This window comes from Rosa rugosa, chromosome 4, assembly GCF_958449725.1.
Source record: "Rosa rugosa chromosome 4, drRosRugo1.1, whole genome shotgun sequence".
Classification (NCBI taxonomy): Eukaryota; Viridiplantae; Streptophyta; class Magnoliopsida; order Rosales; family Rosaceae; genus Rosa; species Rosa rugosa.
In genome coordinates, this window is record NC_084823.1 from 53,517,100 (window position 1) to 53,540,239 (window position 23,140).

Sequence of the window (23,140 nt, forward strand, 5' to 3'; positions counted from 1 at the left end):
TTCGAGTTCCCTTCCGAGGCTGGTGTAATAACCGGTTTTTCTTTTAACCAAAACAGTTGGTGGCAAACACCTTTGTTAAAAGGAAGGGTGTTCCTTGATTCAAGGCCGGTGTCTTAATCATCATTCATGATTATGCATAATTGAATAATCATTCAATCATACCAGACAACTCTCTCTCACTCTCTCTGTCTCACGTCCGAAAACCATCCAAGAAACAGAGCAATCTTCATCAACTCATCTCTCCCTCCACCGACCACCAATCAAGACCAGACCAGTTCCTATAGTTCCACCTCGTTCTTGCGCAGCTACCAGTGGCAACCTTGCACCGCAACACGGCCGGCAGTGGCGGCGGAGGACACGGTTCCGTTTTGAGCTCGATTTGGTTCTATCTCGATATCTTGAGCTACAGGCCGCCAATTCTCTTGATTCTTGTCTCATTGGATTCGCCTCAACTTTCTGAACAAGCACCAAGAAGGACCAGACCTGGGAAGAACGATTTCACGTTCATCGGAGCTCGATTGGTTTAGATCGACAAACAACCCTTCGATCCGTGTATCTCGAGTTACAGACCACCTCTTTATGTGATTCTTGGCTTAGTGAGTTCTTCTTGAAGTTCTGAACAACTCTCCAGAAGGAATCGAAGCGTTTCGTTGAAGTTTTTACGTCGAAACTCAAGCTCGCCGGATTCTGGAATTTTTCCGACCACCGAAGCTTTCGATCGGTATATCTCGAGCTACAGACCATATTTTTCTGTGATTCTTGAACCAATGAGTTCACCTTGAGTTTCTTAACAACTCTCTAGAAGGGATCGAAGCCTGAAATTGAAGTTTTGACGTCGAAATCAAGCCTTGCCGGATTCTGCAAATTTCGCCGGATTCTGGAAATTTTCCGGCCACCTCGACTGTTTTAGGTAATTTCAACCACTTCCGGTCATTTTCAGCTTACATGGTAGTTATGAAAGTTGTTAAGCATGATGAGAGGAAGAGGAGCAGCCCGGCCCCGACACCATTGGCGGTGGTCGGCGGCGGCTCTGCCACTAATTCCGGCGGCCCTTTCCGGCCACCTCCGGGGGTCAAAAATATAGTTTCTGTGCATTTTTAGATTCTATATTTCAATACGATCATCTTGATATATTATATGCAATTTTTGGATATCGTATGATTAAGTTATGAATTTTTAAGTTTCGATCGATTTCGATCGTTAGATTTGTGATATGTGAAGTTAGGACCGTCAGATGGACTTGTAGTTTTGATATGATGATCTTATGACTGTCCCAGTGACTTTGTGTGGTCATGGGCGAAGATCCGACCGTTGGATCTTCGTATAAATGCAAAACAGTGATTAGGGAGGCGATTCGTGAGAATCCGTCCGTCGGATTTTCGTATAAAATTGTGAAGATGTTAGTAAGGACGATTCAGGAAGATCCGACCGTTGGATCTTCGTGATGATTTTTGGAGGGTGATCCTAAGGGCGATCCGTGAGGATCCGACTGTTGGATCATCATTTAATTTCGATCCGACCGTTGGATTGTCGTTTGAATATGTTTTTGAGTTATTGGCTAAGTTAAGGTCATGTGTGATTAGGTGATTGACGGTCTCCCTTGGGTGAGCGATTTCGGTGTGTATTGTGTTAAACTGAAGACGCAGCGGGAATATCGAGGTGAGTAAATCGCACATGGTTCATTCACGAACCGAAATTCGGTGATTTTATTTAATTGAGAAATTGTGGAAATTGTTTTATGAAAATAAATATTTGTTTTAAATTATATGGACTTGATCGACTACGGTCCATAGGTAAGTAAAATGTATTTAACTATAAAAAAATGAATTTCTAGATTTTATTGCATGTGAACTATAGTTGGTATTAGTGGTCACTCTTGTGTGGGTGACTACATATATATATATTTACGTGGAATATATATTGGATGGTGTGATTTACTGAGTTATATTTTGAGCATTACCCTTTGGAATATGTGATTTATCTTAGATGTTGTGTTGTCTATGATAATGGGTAATTGAGTAAAGTGCGATAGTTGAGTCGTTGAGATGAATTAAATGAGGAGTCGAGTGAATTGAGAAAAGCAGTCATTCGTAAGGTGAACCTTGGCCCAGGTGACACTTTACGATACAGTTAGAGCTCTAGTCTGTCTGCCATCATACTGCTTGGGGGATAAACGAGTTATCATATGCCCTTGGGTATGACATCACATACTGAATGGGATGATTAATATAATTAATCATAAGCCTGTAAGTATGATATACTGAATGGGGTGATTAATATAATTAATCATAAGCCTGTAAGTATAATATACTGCATGGGATGATTTATATAAATAAATCATAAGCCTGTGAGTATATATTGAGTAAGAAGTTGTTTATTTTTGAGTAGTCATGATGAGATGTGAGTTGATTGATGCTTGAAGTGACGTTGTACACTTCAATTCTTATGCAAAACAAAATTAAAATGTGCTTGAGTTGATTGTGTTACTTTAAATCGTGCAATCCTTTCGTTTACTCATACGAGCTTTGCAAAAAGCTTACCGGGTTTGTATTGTTGCAATCCCGGTACACTATTCAAACGGTGTAGCGGGTAATCCTGCAGGTCAGGAGAATCAGGGCGGTGATCGAGCCGGTTAGAGTATTTGTTATAGTTTTACAGCATTTGTAATAGTGAGGTGAGTTAAGCTCATTGAGCCTTAGAATTTGATTTGGTGAGAGTGTGTTGTAATAATTAACTTGAGGATTTGATTTATTGTAATATTGAGAGGTGTGAAGTGTGGTTGTTTTGAGAAAAAAATTCAGGTTGTATTTATGTGAGTTGTATTAATTCATGTTTCGGATTTGGATTTGTTATTCAAAATCCGGGGCGTGACAGCTGGTCTTGGGAAATTCGATGTAGATGGGGTATGGGATTGATGTGCTGTCATTAGATATCACAATGCTGCTCTCTTTTGAGGAGGGAATTTTCTACTATTTGGGCTAAACGCAGAGGCTAGAGAAGTGCCAAAAGGCTTTGCTTGTAGTGCATGGTTCATGCTGTTGTGTTCAGAGTTTATATATTCCAATTTACCGCTATTGCTTGCATTTCATTGAAAATTTTGCAGGACTACTGATAGGTTCCTAATTCCAGTCAGAAATTGAAGAGACAGAGAAAAAAGAAAAGGGCAGGCACTTTATGGCCATTCAATGTACGTTATGTGATTGGAAACTATTTATTGAAAACAGAAAAAATCTTTTTTAGGAAATTAAGAATTTTCTTTCTCCTGAATGTAAAATCATCATATTGTCTGAAACAAAAAAAAAAATCATCATATTGTCATATATTGCAAGTTCTCTTGTGAATTTCATGTTATCTTGCATTTTCAAATATCAATTAGCATGTAATCCTTGATTAAAATACTTTCTGCTATTTAAGGTTCTCTGGTTCTGTTCCTAGCTTTATATCTAATTACATGGTTACATATATTCCCCACTGAACGTGTTCTTTCTAATGTTTTCATGCTTTCTTGCATGGGTTGTTGGACTTGAATAATCTAGTTTACAAAGCACTAAAACATCACTCACTACTCACTAGCTTCAACATCGATCATTGAGCTAAATAATTAGCAGTGTGATATATTCTACCTTTGCCACCGCTATCACTTTATTTTAGTAAACTATCAATTTAAACAACAGCGCCATGCCTATGTGTGGTTAATTATTTTCAAAATTCTCTAAACAAAAAAATTCAGCCCTAATCAAATTAGAAACTAAATTAGTTGGTTCTCATTATTTGGTTCATATGTTAGTTAGGTACGTTACTGCGAGCCATAGGTTGTTCATAATGTTCTTGGACTTGTTGGCTGCCTCAGGTCCAAATATCAATTTAAAAGAAAATTGATTTGGCCCAAAGTAACAAGACCCTTGGAGCCCAAGTAACAAGCTCTCATAGATATGAGGCAAAATCATGGTCACTGCTCATACCCCTAAATCTCACTGCAAACCCTAGTTCACACGGATGGCTCCTCCACCTAGTCTCACCGGCCCTCCATATCTCAACACTCCATCACCCCAAGACCTGACCAGGCCAACACTCACAACAACCCCCCCCCCCCCCCAATGGGCCTGACCGAGAACTGCTCCGCCACCTTCTTGAGCTCCGGCAACCCCTGCCTCGATCTCTTCTTCCACGTCGTTCCGAGCACGCCGCCCCAGTTTCTTATCAAGCAGCTCCCTCTGGCCTGGGCCCACAGTCCCCTAACCACTCTTAAACTCATCTGCAACCTCCGAGGTGTACGTGGCACAGGGAAGTCCGACAAGGAACTGTTCTACACGGCGGCGCTTTGGCTCCACAAGTACCACCCCAAAACCCTAGCCTGCAATCTAGCCTCCATTGCCGAGTTTGGGTATTTTAAAGCTTTTCCCCGAGATTCTCTACCGGCTGATCGAAGGCCACTACGTGAGGAAGAACCAGAAGGCCGAGTGGGATCGGAAAACCGCCGGCCGGGGACTGAGGAAGCTCTGCAAGCAACGCGGGATCAGAGGCCTCCGGCCAAGGGTCAGGCGAGTTGCGAAACCAACACTGAAACAGGCCAGCGTTGTCCGCAGGAACGTGCCGAGAGAGATAAGGGTGAAGAGGGAAATGGAGAGGGTGAAACTGGAAAAGGAAAAAGCCAGCATGGCGAGGAAAGAGAAGAAGATCGCCGCCGCCAGGAAGGCTTTTTTCCGGTACGACCGTGACCCGGATTACCAGTTCTTGTACAACCGGGTCTCGGATCTTTTCGCCGAGTGCCTGAAATCCGATCTCAACAATTTGAAGACTAGACAGTACAAGAAGATAAGCCTTGCAGCCAAGTGGTGTCCTTCGCTGGACTCCTCATTCGACAGAGCCACTCTGCTATGTGAAAACATTGCCAGGAGGGTTTTCCCGCGAGAATCGTCGCCGGAATATAAAGGAATTGAGGATGCTCATTATGCTTACAGAGTCAGAGACCGGCTGAGGAAGGAGGTTTTGGTCCCACTGAGGAAGGTTCTGGAATTACCAGAGGTTTATATGGGTGCTAATAATTGGGGGGCTCTTCCTTACAGTAGAGTGACCTCTGTAGCCATGAAGCTTTACAAAGGGAAATTTGTTAAGCATGATAAGGAGCGGTTCATCCAATACTTGGAGGATGTGAGAGAAGGCAAGGCCACGATTGCGGCGGGTGCATTGCTTCCTCATGAGATCATAAAGTCTCTGGATGATGACGACGACGGTGGGCTGGTGAGTGAGCTTCAGTGAAGCTAGGGAAGCTCACGAATTGCTTGGCTGTGTGTGACGTGTCGGGGAGTATGAATGGGTCTCCTATGGAGGTGCCTGTTGCTTTGGGGATGGTGGTGGCTGAATTGAGCGAAGAGCCGTGGAAAGGGAAGGTGATCACTTTCAGTAGCAATCCTCAGCTGCATGTGATACAAGGCAAGAGTCTCAAGGCCAAGAGCGAGTTTGTGAGGAAAATGGATTGGGGAGCCACCACTGATTTTCAGAAGGTGTTTGATTTGATACTAGAAGTGGCTGTGAAGGGGAAGCTGAAGCCAGAGCAGATGATAAAGAAGGTGTTTGTGTTCAGCGACATGGAGTTTGATCAGGCTTCGCTGCATAGCAGATATGGATTTGGGTATGGAAGGGGGGTTAGGGGGCGCGGGAGAAGTGGATTTGGGAATTATCGAAGGGAGAATATTGAAACTCAAAAGGGATGGGAGACTGATTATGAGGTGATACAATGGAAGTTTAGGGAGAGAGGGTATGGGGATGTGGTGCCACAGATAGTATTTTGGAATTTGAGGCACTCCAAATCAACACCGGTGACCGAGTCACAAAATGGGGTGGCGCTGCTCAGTGGCTTCTCCAAGAATTTGCTCAAGTTATTCTTGGGTAAGGATGTGGTGACTCGCCCGGACCAAACCATGGAAGAGGCCATCTCTGGCAAAGAGTATCAGAATTTAGTTGTAGTGGATTGATCTTGTGTGACGATCATCATCTGTTTTTGGTGTTGACTCTAGAAGATAGAACATATGAATAAGAACACCAATTTTCCAATTGATGTGGTTATATCTCTTTTCTGTCCCCTCTGTTGATTTCTCCAGTTTGTTTATCTGTTTTACTCATTTTGATATGTCAGGTCTACAATCTGTTTCTTCAAACTTCAGGATCATTATTTTGATATATGCTTTTATGTGATTCTGAATTGTAAAGTAAATTTGTACACTGTGTTTCTAGCTGGGACTCTTCATCCGAATTGTTTTGATCTATTCATCCGAATTAATAATATTTGAATCAAGATTAATAACTTTTCAGTTTAATTTCCTCACTATCTCAAGTTTAATGATCATATACTTGTCACGCCCCGAGTTTTGAATAACAAATTCAAATCCGAAGCATGAATTATACAATTTAATAGAATAAACGTTCTGAATTTTTTTCTCAGAATAAACACACCACTCGCCACTCAAATATAAAATCTCGAAAACCTCGAGTTCATTATTACAATTCACTCATACAAAGTAAAATTGTAAAGCCCTAAATGAGCATAACATACTTCACTACAGAAAATCAGAGTATCACAAAGCAGCTACTCTATGCAGTTCGATCACCTTCCTGGTTCTCCTGTCCTGTAGGATTTCCCGCTACACCATTTGAATTTAATAGTGCACCGGGAATTGGCAACAACACAAAACCCGGTAAGCTTTAAAGCAATCTTTAAAGCTCGTATGAGTAAACAAAAAAGGAGGGTTGATTTTATTAAATTTCACTTCTTTTTAACTCAAAGAACAACCAACAATTACCACATATGCAAGAAGCATCAAGAACTCATAGAAATCCACAAGGAACACATTTCCACACACCTCTATCCACATTATCACCACTTTGGTCCTAAAATCACTCAACCCCCTAAATCACCACTTTGGTTCATCCCAACAACACGTTAGAGCTCTAACTACATCGTTACCTGTCACCTCGGCCAAGGTTCAAGTAAACGGTATACATCTCGGTTATTATTTAACCGGCGTTCTTCGGACTTTTCCCCTGTCCTCAGAGCACTACATCTCGGTTATTATTTAACCGGCGTTCTTCGGACTTTTCCCCTGTCCTCAGAGCACTACATCTCGGTTATTATTTAACCGGCGTTCTTCGGACTTTTCCCATGTCCTCAGAGCACTACATCTCGGTTATTATTTAACCGGCGTTCTTCGGACTTTTCCCTTGTCCTCAGAGCACTACATTCTCCACCTCTATACATCCCACAATGTCAACCATGAATATCAACATGAACTCATCAATCATCATCATCACATATAAATATGGTAAAACATATCTCAATCCATAATAATTAAATCATCACAATTCCACACTCTTCAATGTCACACCATTCCACGTATAATCACGTAAATATATATATACGTAATTATCCGCTCAGGGATAATCACTAATACCAACTATAGTTCACACAAGAAAAACATGAAATTCATTTTGTATAATTAAAATCGTTTTACTTACCTATGGACCGTAGTTGATCAAGTCCATATGATTTAAAACAAATATTTATTCCATAAATATTTTCACACAATTACGACAAAAATAAAGTAATTAAGAGTACTTGGTTCGTAATATGAACCACGTGAGTTTTACTCACCTCTAAATTCCCGTTGCGTCTTCTTAACAGCTCAAAAACAACGATCCGAAATCGTTCACCAATCAATCCATCAATCACCTAGTCAAACACGATCTTAACTTAGCAATCATTCATAAACCACACATATACAGAAATCCAACGGTCGGATTCTAATTTAATGATGATCCAACGGTCAGATCCTCACGGATCGCCCTTAGGATCATCCTCCAAAATTATCACGAAGATCCAACGGTCGGATCTTCCTGAATCGTCCTTACTAACATCTTCACAAATTTATACGAGAATCCGACGGACGGATTCTCACGAATCGCCTCCCTAATCACTGTTTTGCATTTATACGAAGATCCAACGGTCGGATCTTCGCCCATGACCACACAAAGCCACTGGGACAGTCATAAGATCATCATATCAAAACTACAAGTCCATCTGACGGTCCTAACTTCACAGATCACAAATCTAACGATCGAAACTTAAAAATTCATAACTAAATCATACGATATCCGAAAATTGCGTATAATATATCGAAATGATCGTATTGAAATATAGAATCTAAAAATGCACAGAAACTATATTTTTGACCCCCGGAGGTGGCCGGAAAGGGCCGCCGGAATTAGTGGCAGAGCCGCCGCCGACCACCGCCAATGGTGTCGGGGCCGGGCTGCTCCTCTTCCTCTCATCATGCTAAACAACTTTCATAACTACCATGTAAGCTGAAAATGACCGGAAGTGGTTGAAATTACCTAAAACAGTCGAGGTGGCCGGAAAATTTCCAGAATCCGGCGAAATTTGCAGAATCCGGCAAGGCTTGATTACGACATCAAAACTTCAATTTCAGGCTTCGATCCCTTCTAGATAGTTGTTAATAAACTCAAGGTAAACTCATTGGTTCAAGAATCACAGAAAAATATGGTCTGTAGCTCGAGATATACCGATCGAAAGCTTCGGTGGTCAGAAAAATTCCAGAATCCGGCGAGCTTGAGTTCTGACGTAAAAACTTCAACGAAACGCTTCGATTCCTTCTGGAGAGTTGTTCAGAACTTCAAGACGAACTCACTAAGCCAAGAATCACATAAAGAGGTGGTCTGTAACTCGAGATACACGGATCGAATGGTTGTTTGTCGATCTAAACCAGTCGAGCTCCGATGAACGTGAAATCGTTCTACCCAGGTCTGGTCCTTCTTGGTGCTTGTTCAGAAAGTTGAGGCGAGCTCGTGGATGAAGTTTGGTGAGGATTGATGGCCGGTAGCTTGAGATATCAAGCTTGGAACCAAAATGAGCTCAAACCGGCCTCGTGTTCCACCGTCGTGTACGGTTCAAGAGCCGGCGAAAGGCTACCACCGGCAGCTGCGCAAGGAAGAAGCGAAGGCGTGGGACGTGGTCTAGGGTCGATCGATGGCCTATGGAGCGAGAACGAGCTTGGAGAAGTTTGCTCTGTTCTTGGATTCGTTTCGGCCGAGAGAGAGTGAGAGTGAGAGAGAGAGGTCGATAGAGAAACGAAAAAAAAAACAGAATGATGGCTCTCCGACAAGAGGAGGACCGTTACAGCTAAAGGGAGGGGTGAGAAAACTAAAGGAAGGGTGAAATGTTTGTCTTTGATTCTTTCACGAGATGGTATTATTCCTCTATCGAGGTTCGTATTATTCCTCCGACGAGTTTCGTACAATTCCTCTAACGAGGTTATTACAATACTAATATAACTGTACCCTGATAAAAACTATACATGTAGAAACTATTAACATCTAAATTTAATTAGTAGCATAATTGAACTTAGAAGTATCCGTATATAGTGCTGACTGCTGAAACAACCCTTTCTATATCTATTTCTAATAACATTATGAAAAGTACATGATGTTGTTTACATTCGTTTACAGTGCTGTAACAACCCTAAACTTCCTAGAGGGAACTCATATACTATTTTGTACTCATGAATATTTTATTTGATTTCATCTACTAGTTATGGAACCTGTTGCAAACTCTATATTATATTACTTGACTATATATTAGTCGGGATGCATGCATGACCCTTAGGATTGGCAATTTCATGGTTGCATGCTATGAAATTCATGGTTTGGTTCTGAATTTGAAAGTTAATTTGTACACAACACTAAATAAGCAAATTCTATGCACCAGATCATAAACTGCCTGATGTATGTAAACTCAGTACAGATTGAAATTATCAGATGTACAAATTCTGATGTATGTCCTTGTTGTTTTGATAAGCATGCATTGTGTGGTGTTCTTTTGCTCATCTGTGGGGAGATCAGCAAAAGATTTCTTTGGCCTAATTAACAACAACATCTGACTTGAGGTGATTGATCGAGTCGTCAACGCGCGCGAATGGGTTATGGGTGTGAGATGCACACTAATCTCCATTTTTAGTCAACATGATCAGTAAATCTTTGAATACCTTACGAGTTTAGAGACCAATATTAATTGTAAGTTTTAGTGACACTAAACAAGAAGGAAGAAAAATGAAGAAGCATCATTTGGTGATCATATGTGGACAATATGAAAAGATAAATGATCACCCCCATTTGGTCCAAATTTGACAGCATTAATGTTTGAAATTGAAAGGATTTCTATTTGGCGTGTTATATATAAGCGTCGGAAATTTTGATAATGTGAGAGTATTAGAAGCTAGAAGAAGAATATTATGAAGGAAACAATAATCAGACTCAATTTGCAGCTGAGGATTGCTACTGAAAGTGATTACCTTCGCTTTCCACGGCTCTTGGCTCAATTCAGCCACCACCATCCGCAAAGCCACAAACACCTACTAAATTGAGATTTTAACAATTCTTTGAATAATCACCACATCTGGTTGAGTTGATAAGAATTTTCAAGTGCGGGACCTCCACATCCAGGTTTGAATCTCGCCGACGCTGATTAGAGTTGGTGCCCTCCCCGCATCGATTAGTTTATGGTCCTAAGAAGTTTTTGAAGATACCATGTAATTTCAATTAAAAAAAATACAATTCTTTGAATAATATAACGAAGTGAAATTTTTTCTTCTTCCTTTTTTTTGGGCTATGAGGAATTAGGCCCACTACTCGGGCCCAATACTTGGGCCTTGTGGGATACAGTAGTATATAAATGACGAAACCCTGAAAACCCCAGCAATTGGGCAATCGGCTTCGGCGGTTCTTACTTCTTACTTGTTGTCTAATGTCTATCATGAATTTTGATGGTCGTTATCCCCATGCCAAATTTGGCCCATGGAAACGACATCGTCCAAAACAAGGTTTTAAATCTCTGCGATATTTCCGATATATTCCCCAATATCTCTTTTTTTCTACGAACCGATATATCTAGGGGGTAAATATCTTATCTTTTACCGTTTCTGCGAAATTTCTCCGACATCGTCAAATATCCCCGATATATTAGATATTTACGATATATCCCCGATAAAGTGAAGAAATATCTGTAAAATTTGAGGTAAAAAAAAAAAAAAAAAACTTGGTAATTCTCTAAATGAAAATCTGTGTGAAGAGAGATCTCCTAAAAGCAAATCTGACTATCTGAGTGAGGATAAATCCCTTCAAGGTGAATCTAGGTGAGTAGAAAATCCCCTCAAGGCGAATCTAGGTGAGGAAAAAAATCCCCTCAAGGCTAATCTTTACCCCGGAGAAATACCCACAAGGCGATTTTGGGTGAGAAGTAATTCTCTAAAAGTCTAAATGCAAATCTATGTGAGGAGAGATTTTGTACTATGTAGTCTATGACTATGTCTGTAACTCTGTATGTAGTTTGTAACTCTGTAGTTGAATAATAGAAAGAAGATAAAGCCATAAAGGTTCAATTATTCAAATGAGGCCAAATGACATTGCAAAAGGAAGTCAAGGAACCATATATGGATGACATGATGAGAAGAGAGTGCAGAGTACGGGGTATTAAATTTTAGCTATGCATCTTGAAAAAGTGAGGAATAATGAAGTTACTGTGTAGTCTGTGAGTATATAGTCTGTAGTTGAATAGTATAAAGAAGCTAAAAGTTCAAATGCTAAAGTAACTATCAAATGGAATAGGTGAATAGGTATATAGATCTACTTCATGTTGCAAGCGAGCCGCTTAATAATGGCATTGATCCACTTCATGATTGAATTATGCATGCACACCTCGATGATGAAGCTGGAAGACCTCTTCCACAAGTTGTAGAAACTGCAACTAATGTTGGAATCAATGTAGAGAGAGTCTTATCTGAAGAAGTTGTTAAAAACCCAAAAGATAATTCAGATAGTGATGATGCGTAGGGTAGTATAGCAACTCCAGATAGTTCTGATGATGGTGGAGAGGATGGAAGCGGAACAGGTGGTGGAGGTGAAAGATATGAATATGGACAATCTTCTATGGATGGAGGATTCCAATTTACCTGTGAAGGTAATTTTGATCATGTCACCCAAGATGAAGACCACGGAGTGAGAACAGCTGGTCATGGTGCTCAAGAGAAGACCCGATATGGGAGGAGGACTAGAGGTGCAACTGATGATCAAAGTACCCCATATGATGTTTCTTCAATTGCCTTAAGTTTTGACTCTATCAGTTTAGGCACAGAGCGCAGTGAGATCTCAAATGAATCTCATGAAGGCAACAATCAATTTGGTTATGATGCTTAATTATGGATATAATCAATATGGAGAAGTATATGATCAGTCATCCAGTTGGGTTCATCCTTATTATCCCCTTATAGGGGAAACAGTCGGCAGCTCTAAAGAGATCTATAACTATCATGTTCATCACTACAATTCGCACTATATGGGTCATATATCTTGGTCTGATTATTGCATTTTCGTAGACCAACGAGCGGCTTTTCAACCGCCTAGAGTCTCTTTTTGGATGTAGATGAAGTTGACATTCATATGTATTTATATGTAGTTCTAAATTTCTAATAAATTGACTTTTTTCAAAAACGATATTTTCGTACCCTGTATCCCCGATATTTCCGATATCTCCATTTTTCAAAGTACCGATAGATATGAAGATACTGATATTTAAAATCTTGGTCCGGAAAGCTACGGTGAGTAAAACATACAATGTTGTGAATTTCAATTAATACGGGAAAGTTGCAGGCCTTCAATTTGCTTGGTATTCATATAAAAATTTTGTTCCACAAGCTTAGTGTGTCTATAACATAGTGCTCCACGCAATTTCTGAAATACACTGAACAAGGTTTCATGATTTATCTTGCTTTGTTTCTTCAGTTTACTAGAAATCAATGCAAAGCTTTTGAAATTTGCAATTTATTTTTGCATCTTTCAGATAGATTTTCATGTAAACCAATGTCATACATTGTCACTAATATATTTTATTTTTTGATTCGTTAAAATGACCAGGGCTGTTTAGAATTTTCGTCAATTGTTTTCACGAGAAATTCGACGATAAGATTTACCCAAATATGGACCTGGATGTAGATGTCAAGAGGGCCGCAATGATAGCTTCTCCCTCTGTTGTTAGTCTCGTGTCTAAGCCTAAGCTAGGTAACGATGTTTTCTTATTTTAATATTTCAACTCCAACTACAACTCCAACTCAACTCATTGTCAATTTTTTCAGACGAGAATGATAAAGACCCTTTTTTTTGCTCCGGCGTTATATATGACTGCAACCCAAGTGATCACGGTGATGGTGGTACATTTGTTGTCACCATTCTGACATCTGCAAGTCTACTGAGGTCCAGCCAGGACGAACCTCTTGATTTCTTCAACAAGGTTATGCTTTTCCTTTAATTTCCAGGGGCCTTTCCTATTTTCTAATAGCTTAGAAAGTTAAAACGCAATTGGTGTATGGTCATTGCAGATTGATGTACATCTAAATGATGGTGCAGTGTATGAGGGTAAAGTGATTTTTTGTGATTATCATTACAATATAGCTCTTGTCAAGATTTATTCTCCAACACTACTCCCTAAATGCAAGATAAGGTCTATCGATGACTCTATTTCGATTAGTCCAACTGAATTTGGGAAAGCACATTCACCTGACAACCTCTTTCATCTCTCTCCCGGAGAAATGGTTGTTGCTTTAGGCAGATACTTGTATGATCATACAATCATGGCGGCTCCTGAGAAATTCAGGTACACTAGGTAGTTAAGTTAATTTAATTCTCTTTAATCGTGATGATTAATAATTATATGCGTTTCTGTTTCTCTGTGCAGCGTTGATGCATGCCATTTGGACTGCAAAGAGCTCTTCAGGGCAGATTGCAAGATAATTAGCATGTTCAGGTTAATAAATTCATTTTCAGGTTAATTAATAAATTCATGAGTTGGAGTTGAAGTATTGGAGTCGAAATTTCAAAATAAGAAAGCACCGATACGCTAGGCTTAGACACGAGACTAACAACAGAGGGAGAAGCTATCATTGCGGCTCTCTTGACATCTGCAGCCAGGTCCATATTTGGGTAAATCTTATCGTCGAATTTCTCGTTAAGTCAATTAACGTAAATTCTAGACCGACCTGTTCATTTTAACAAATCGAAAGATAATATTAGTGACAATGTATGACATTGGTTTACGTACATGAAAATCTATCTGAAAGATGCAAAAATAAATTACAAATTTCAAAAGCCGTTAAACATAATTTACGACTTGGGCGAATTCTTGTAACCAACTTGGGCATTGATTTCTAGAAAACTGAAGAAATAAAGCAAGACAAATCATTTGTAAATCATGAAATCTTGTTAAGTGTACGTATTTCAGAAACTGCGAGGAGTACTATGTTATACACACACTAAACTTGTGGAACAAAAATTCTATATGAAAACCAAGCAAATTGAAGGCTTGCAACTTTCAGGATCATTATTTTGATCCATGCTTTCATGTGGTTCTAAATTTGGTAGTAATTTTGCATACTTAATCGCTATGTGTTTCTAGCTAGGATTCTTCCAGTTTTGTTAATGTGCGTGTTTCTGGTTTGCCTATGCATGACTACTAAAATGGTGTTTGATTGCTTTCTACTACTATGATCCAAGTATTGTATTTACCTTTTCACCAAAAAAGTACCGTATTTACCCCTAAGTTCTTATACATGAGCTAGCTAAGAGCTCTAATTTCTATTCCTACTCCAGTCATTTACAGAGTAAACCAATTACCCTCTTTCAACTACATCTGTTAGGTCTGCAAGAGTCTCATTACTGTTTCCTTAATTCGTACCCATAAGTATGAAGGAAATTGAGTAAGACTGTACCAAGTAAAATTATTCTTCCAAGTTCCAACACTAATAGTACTCTAAAACATGCTCTCACGTACATTATCAAAATCTTCAACGCTTATATACACTTTATATACAATGTTCTTTACAATAATCCAAATCACAAATCCTTTCAATTACGAACATTAATGCTCTGAATGCCACAATGATTTAAAAAAGGAGTTGAGAGTTGAAGGAAATGTTAGCAACAAGCATAATAATATGACAGAATCCTCAGTATGACGGAGGACATTTAAGTCAACTTTAGGGGTAAATTGCAAGATCTGGATCGCAAAACACCTTGAAATAATGGGGGTAAAAACGTAATTTAACTCAAATCCTTCTATTTTTCTCAGTTTCAACTTTCAAGTCACGAGCAGAGGCGGCAGCGGTGGCTGTACAGGATAGCTTGGGCGGCGGCGGCGGCTGTGTTACTATTGTAGGAGATGATGTTTTATTAAATTTTTAGGGTTACACTCTTTTGCCCTAATCCACATGGATTATTACACCCAACCATTTTCCTTATTGTGTTTATTTGTAATTGGGTCTTGCTTTGGGCTCCTCCCATTGGGTTTACTCCCTTTGGGTTTACTCCCTACCGGCTGCTCTGATCGCAGAAACGACTTGTCGTCTTAGGCTGAGAGAGAGATCCGATTTCGTGAATATGGAAGGTGGATCCAATAGAGACAAATCGAACTCGTCGTCGTCTCCCATCCTCGTCGTCTCCAATTTCTGGAAAGGTATGCCTGAAAAGCTCGATTCGTTTGCGGTTTTGCTCGAGAAAAACGAGTGTGATAGCTAAATTTGTATAAGGAATCGATAGCTTCTTATTTGTTCGTTGCATTTTGCCGTTGTTACTTTCACATTTTGATGTTGATTATTGGATTTGTGTGTCACTGGAAATTTAGCTTGCGTAGTTTGATCATGTATAGACGTACAAATATACGTATGCGCGCTTAATTTGTTGATGAAACTGCGCTTTACTAGTGTTAGTTGATATACATCCAAAACTCCGCTAACTGGGAATCCGTCGCACTGAAATATAATGTCATCCTCCACTACTACACAAATAACCTTTAATGGCAATTTTTTATGGCATTTTCGGTAAAAACGTAATGAAAAAGTATTTTAATGACGTTTTTAGGTTGAAATGTCATGAATAAATTGATAGTAAAAGATTTGTGACTAGGGCTGTCAATTCCGACACAACCCAATAACACGACTCGAAACTCGCACGAAATAAAGCGGGTTGAACCCGCACGATTAAAAAGTTGGTTGGCCGTGGGTCAACCCACCATGACCCATTTAATAAATGGGTCGGCCACGGGTCAACCCGCCAACACGAAGTGAACCCGTATAACCCGATTATGCTATATTTCTTCTTGAAATTTTGGACGTTGGAAGAATTTGATCATAAGATTAGACAATTTGAAATATTTTTGCTTTATAATTATTGAATTTAATTATTTATGAATTATATATAATTATCTGGGGTGTGTGTGTTTGGTGGGGTGGTAAGACTTTGGTCTCATATATAAGAGGTCAGGAGTTCGAGCCCCATCAAGAGTGGGAATGGGGTGGGGTTTTTAAAAAAAAAAAATTTTAAAAATTATATATAATTATCTATATTCTTCGTCTTGTGGAGTTTTTAGCGAATTTAATCAATTTATGCATTTTTTTAGTTAAATGGGTCGCATTGTTAACCTTTAAATGAATCATTTTGTCTAACACGACACGACCTATTTATTAAATGGGTTAAGCGGGTTGGAAACGGGTAACCCGTTTAATAAATAGGTTGGGTTTGGATTTAAATTTTTGACACGTTTATTAAATGAGTTGGGTTTGTCTCTTGCGACACGACAAATATCCTGACCCAACACAAACCCAACCCGACACGACCCATTGACAGCCCTATTTGTGACACTTTTGAAACGCCATAAATTTTTTTAAAAAACATGACGTTCCATAAACGCCATAAGAAAAATAATACACGGCGTTTGTTAGACCCTTTTATCACCTAGTTGATATAATCAAGAGAACTCATAAACTAAAATAAAAAATGCAACATCTTATATTAGTATGAAGTAACAAACTAGTAGAAATTATCACTTCGACAAGAACACCATTGACCATAGTAGGAAACTTTTTTATCACTGTTTCCAACATGTCGAGAGATGCAACATATAGATTAGTAAATAACATTCCAAGCTGAGTTGGCAACATTTTATGTGCCACAATAAAGATCATTACAACCTCCACAGAGAAGAAATTAATGAGTATAAGAAAAAGTACAAGACATGTGTGTACAATTAACAGTTTTAGAGTATACCTATATTCATTGAAATAAGCCAAGCATATGATAACAACGTTGATGGACAAGAATGAGGTATACAATTCATCATAGAAATTCATTCCTATAACTTCTCCATCACGGATGATCAGTGGTCCGCCAATACCACACTAAAGAGGAAAAAAAAATGTTGAAAATAAACATTTGTTGATAGACAAAATCCTAAAAGAGACAAAAAGGAAATGAAAAAGCCGTACTATGGTGATCTTGCAATCTGCCATGAAGAGCTCTTTGCAGACCAAATGGCATGCATCAACGCTACACAAAGAAACATAAAACATGTAATTATTAATCATCATGCTATGTATGATTAAAGAGAATTAAATTAACTTAACTACCTAGTGTACTTGAATTTCCAAGGAGCCGCCTTGATTGTATGATCATACAATTATCTACCTAAATTAAGCAACAATCATTTCTCTGGGAGAGAGATGAAATAGGTCGTCAGTTGGATGTACTTTCCCAAATTCAGTTGGACTAATCGAAATAGAGTCATCGATAGACCTTATCTTGCATTTAGGGAGTAGTGTTGGAAAATAAATCTTCACAAGAGCTATATTGTAAGGATAATCACAAAAAATCACTTTACCCTCTACACAGCACCATCATTTAGATGTACATCAATGTCCAGAATCTGAGCAAAAATCACATGCTGAGCTACCCAGTCTTGTAAATTACAATGTCCAGAACTGAGCAAAAATCACATGTTGTTAAGAAAATACACAAAGTAAACCACTAGTGACTACTAACTAACTAACTAGTGTTAGTTGATATACCTCCAGAACTCCGCTAACTGGGAATTCGAACTGAAATATGATGTCATCCTTAAGTATTCCAGCTTGTTGAGCTTTAGACCCTTTTATGACCTGGTTGATATAATCATGAGAACTCATAAAATAAAAAACGAAATGCAACATCTTATGTTAGTATGAAGTGAACAACTAGTAGAAATTACCTCTTCGACAAGAACACCACTGACAATAGTAGGAAACTTTTGGATCACTGTTTCCAACTTGTCGAGAGATGCAACATATAGATTAGTAAATAACATTTCAAGCCTAGGTTGGCAACATGTTATGTGCCACAATAAAGATCATTACAACCTCCACAGAGAAGAAATGAGTATAAGAAAAAGTATAAATGTGTGTGTACAATTAACAGTTTTAGAATATACCTATATTCATTGAAATAAGCCAAACATATGATAACAACGTTGATGGGCAAGAATGGGGTATATAATTCATCTTAAAAATTCATTCCTATAACTTCTCCATCACGGATGATCAGTGGTCCGCCAATACCACACTGAAGAGAAAAAAAATTGTTGAAAATAAACATTTATCCATGGACAAAATCCTAAATGAGACAAAAAAAAAAGTCGTACTTTGGTGATCTTGCAATCTGCCCTGAAGAGCTCTTTGCAGTCCAAATAGCATTCATCAACACTGTACAACGAAACAAAAAGACATGATATTATTATTCATCTCACAAAAAAGTTTTAAGATTAATCTTATATCAATAACGTTACAAAATAACGTTTCATCACATTTTTTCCTGACATTTGTTTTTTCAGAACTTGGTTACAAAGAAGATAATCTGTTTGAGTAGGGAGCATAATGATCTCTATTATCTCACTCCAAATATAGCCACTAAACCTTCACACATTCATTCTGCCAATCATACAGTCATTTCTTCCACCTTGTGGCATTGAGTCTTGGTCATCCTTCTTCAAATCGCTTGTAATTGTTAGCCAAAACAATATATTCCCAGTGTTTCTTGTAGCATAGATAAAGCATGTGATGTCTGTCTGTTGGCCAAGCAAACACGTATTCCATTCAATTTGAGTACTATTTTCGCAACAAACCCATTTGCTCTCATTCTTTTGATATTTGGGGTCCTCACAAAATTGCATCTCATTCTAGTGTAAGATATTTCTTGACAATTGTGGATGACTTTAGTAGATGTACCTGGTTGTATCTTATGCATGCCAAATCTGAAACTCAAAATCTTTTGAAATCTTTTCTTACCTTTACTGAGACACAATTCAATCAAAATGTATAATAAATTCGTTCAGATAATGGAAGTGAGTTTTTATCTATGCGTGCATGAATTAACTTTTGCATGAATCGCAGATCAAGGTATATCTCTCAGACAACTATTTGTTTGAGGGGAAAGCATCTTTCTATGATTGGCACTACAATGTCGCTGCTATTGAGATTATATCCTCTTCTGCCCTTCCCATATGCAATATTAGCTTGCTGGATGATTCAATCTCAATTAAATCAACTCAAGTTGACAAAGAGAAGGAGAATGAGCTCACTTTAGAACCATCACCATCACAACCCCTGCTACATTATGATTCATTTCATCTTTCTCCTGGAGACTCAGTGGTGGCAGTTGGTGAGAAGGATGTCAGTTTAGAACCATCACCATCATCGTCATAGCCTCTGCTACATTATGATTCATTTCATCTTTCTCCTGGAGACTAGGTCGTGGCAGCTGGCCGACATTTTACGGACCGCTCTCTCATGGCTGCTCCTGGTATATTTAGGTATATACAATTATACAAAGTAGAGTTAATTTACATGAATGATACACCAAATAGGCCTAGCTCCTCGATTAATTAATTTCTTTTAGCCTTTTCTTTGTTTGTGCAGCATTGATGCTTGCATGTACAGCATAGGTGCTTGCAACTTCGACTGTAAGGAGCTTATGAGAGCAGATTGCAACATCAGTAAAGTACTAACAATATTCTCTTTCTTTTTCTTTTATCATGTTTATGCATCTTATTGAGTAGATTCTTGGTTTTATTTCAGTATTTCTTTTGTAGTAGTCTTCAACTGATGGTCCTCTATTTTTGGTAGTGTGGTGTTGGTGGACCCCTGATCAACATGTATGGACAAGTCATTGGTATCAACTTCTATGATTTGTTTTATACCCCATTTTTGCCAATTGACATTGTTCGTAAATGTCTGAAGCATTTCGAAGAAACTGGATATGCTTTAAATTGTTGATGGTATACATATATGTATCATGTATGCTTCATATTATGATAGCTATGTTAAATGTCATGCCCATGAATTTTTTCAAGCCATCTTATCTACAACTTTTGTTCCCAAATTAGTATCATATTATTTGTTTGTTTTTTTTTTTTTTTTCCGGTTATGTATTTCTCTATATCTTGCTGACTTGCCCTCCCAAAGATATATGTATCATGTATGCTTCATATTATGATAGCTATGTTAAATGTCATGCCCATGAATTTTTTCAAGCCATCTTATCTACAACTTTTGTTCCCAAATTAGTATCATATTATTTGTTTGTTTGTTTGTTTTTTTTTTTTTTTTTTTCCGGTTATGTATTTCTCTATATCTTGCTGACTTGCCCTCCCAAAGATAGTTCGTAGTATACACGTTATTGGCTGTATTAGTGGACCTGAATCTTAGTTAAGCTAACTTGGAGGATTTAATGATTTTGTGTCAGAAAATATCGTCATCCTCACCATGGAATGACATTTACCAATCTATATGCGGCGCCCCTAGACGTGTGGGAATATGTTTTTCCTTATGCTGCTACTGGCGTTATGGTTGAATCAGTAGGTTCTATAGGCATTATTCATCAGCACTCTTGCGTTTTCACACCCCAACAAAATGGAGTTGTAGAACGAAAACATCGCCATATAATCATGATTGCCCATTCTTTACTTTTTCAAGCTAATCTTTCATTAGAGTTTTGAGCAGAATGTGTCCTCACAGCAATTTATCTTATCAACCGTTTGCCTACACCACTTTTGTCGGGTAAATCTCTATTTGAAAAAAAATTTCGACGTTTTCCCCAATTTTCTCATATTCGTGTTTTTGGTTGTCTTGCATATGTCACTAATGTTCATCCCAAACACAAATTTAATCCTCGTGCTCATAAATATATATTTGTTGGATATCATTTTGGTCAAAAGGCACATAACTCTATGATCTAACTACCAAAAAGTACTTCACTAGCAGGGATCGATGTTGTTTTTCATGTGGATATCTTTCCTTATAAGCAATATTCTCCTCATCTTTCTATGTAGCCTCATGATGTTGTGCTTCCCAATATGATTCCTGATAATGATATCCCTCAAGAACCCTTGTCTGCATTTAAGATTTCTCCCATTGAACACGTACACCCCTCCTCAAGCTGACAATTCTTTATCTGCAGATGTTTTGTCTAACCATAAGACTCATCCTAATGATCAAACACCTCCATCATCATCTTCACCTCATTCATCCCTCCACTTGACAACTCTTCACCTTCATCACCATCTTCACATCCTTCTTCTCCTCCAGTACCAAATGAGGATATTGTTCCTGCACTTTCCGCTCAGAACGCGTTACAAAACCAAATGTTAAACTAAAAGATTATGTTTGTTCTCATGCATGTTGTGTTGCCTACCCAGGAGGATTCATGGTCTTTGTTGCCATTTCCTAATAAAGGTACGCGTAATCCTCTTTCTAATTACATTTCCTATCACCAATTTTCTTCATCTTACCGTTCTTTTATTGCCAATATTACTCGAAATGTGGAACCGAACACTTTTGCAAAGGTCACAAAAAATCCTCCATGGCAAGAAGCAATGACATCTGAAATTCAAGCTTTAGAGGCTAATAACATCAGAAGCCTTACTCCTCTCCCTCCCGGCAAGGAACCCATTGGCTGCAAATAGTTGTACAAGATCAAGTATAATTTAGATGACACCATTGAACGTTACAAGACCCGCCTCTTTGCCAAGGGTTACACCCAAGTTGAAGGGGTGGATTATTGTGAGACTTTCTCATCCACTACCAAGCTCACCACATTTAGGTGTCTCATCGCTATTGCTGTCTCCCATAATTGGAGTCTTCATCAAATGGATGTACAAAATACCTTCCTTCATGGTGACCTTCATGAAGAGGTTTATATGCTTCCTCCACTTGGATTCAGTCGACAAGGGGAGAATCTGGTATGTCAACTAAATAAGTCATTGGATGGTCTCAAACAAGTTTCCCGAAATTGGTTCTCCAAATTTTCCAATGCTATTCAAAAGACTGGTTACAGGCAATCCAAAGCTGTTTATTCATTATTTACACATGTGGTTGGTAATTCTTTCACTGCTGTTCTCATTTATATTGACGATATTGTGCTCACTGGAAATGATCCCAAAGCCATTGAATCATTAAAGGCATTTCTTCATAAGGAATTTCGCATAAAGGATCTTGGCAATCTTAAACATTTCTTAGGCATTGAAGTCTCACAATCCACGGAAGGAATTTTCGGTTCTTAACAAAAATATGCATTAGATATTCTACTTGATGCAGGTCTTAAAGGAGCACATCCATGTCATTTTCATATGAAACAAAATCTAAAGCTTACACCTACAAATGGGAAATTCTTAAAGATCCCACACGTTATCGGAGATTGATTGAGAAACTCAATTATTTCATTGTGACAAGACAAGATATTGTGTATTCTGTTTGGATTCTTAGTCAATTCATGAATCAGCCAAGGAAACCTAATATAGAAGCTGCCATGGGAGTATTGCATTTTATTAAAGAAAATTTGAGTAGAGGCATTTTATTTCCATCAGAAAATATTTATCTTTAAAAACTTATTGTGACTCAGATTGGACAAGTTGTCCAACTACAAGAAAGTCAAGAATTGGATATTGTGTTTTCTTGGGTAATTCATTGATTTCTACTTCCAAGAAGCAAAGTAATGTGGTGTGTTCATCAGCATAAGCCGAGTACCGTGCTATGGTTATGATTGTAGAGAATTAACTTAGTTGAGGTACATTTTACAAGATTTTCAGGTTATTCATGATAAGCCTGCTTCTTTGTATTGTGACAACCAAGCTGCATTACATACTGTAGTCAACCCGGTTTTTCATTAAAGAACAAAACATAGAGACTGATTGTCATGTGGTTCGAGAAAAGCTACAAGCCGATTG

General features: G+C 38.5%; 1 protein-coding gene, 1 long non-coding RNA gene and 1 pseudogene across 2 annotated transcripts; all 3 read left to right on the top strand.

Annotated features, from left to right (window-relative positions):
• The first annotated feature begins 43 nt into the window (after nucleotides 1-43).
• LOC133745835 (uncharacterized) lies at nucleotides 44-2,850 on the top strand. Its single transcript, XR_009863802.1, has 3 exons — nucleotides 44-910; nucleotides 1,584-1,659; nucleotides 2,587-2,850. It is a non-coding gene; the product is annotated as an uncharacterized LOC133745835 (long non-coding RNA).
• Nucleotides 2,851-3,932: 1,082 nt separating this feature from the next.
• LOC133745027 (uncharacterized) lies at nucleotides 3,933-5,975 on the top strand (annotated as a pseudogene).
• A 13,661-nt stretch (nucleotides 5,976-19,636) lies between these two features.
• On the top strand, nucleotides 19,637-20,273 carry LOC133742693 (putative protease Do-like 14). The gene is made up of 3 exons (XM_062170370.1): nucleotides 19,637-19,729; nucleotides 19,836-19,917; nucleotides 20,043-20,273. Exons 1-3 carry the CDS (start codon nucleotides 19,707-19,709, stop codon nucleotides 20,190-20,192), a joined length of 255 nt encoding a protein of 84 aa, XP_062026354.1. The 5' UTR covers nucleotides 19,637-19,706; the 3' UTR covers nucleotides 20,193-20,273.
• Nucleotides 20,274-23,140: the final 2,867 nt, after the last annotated feature.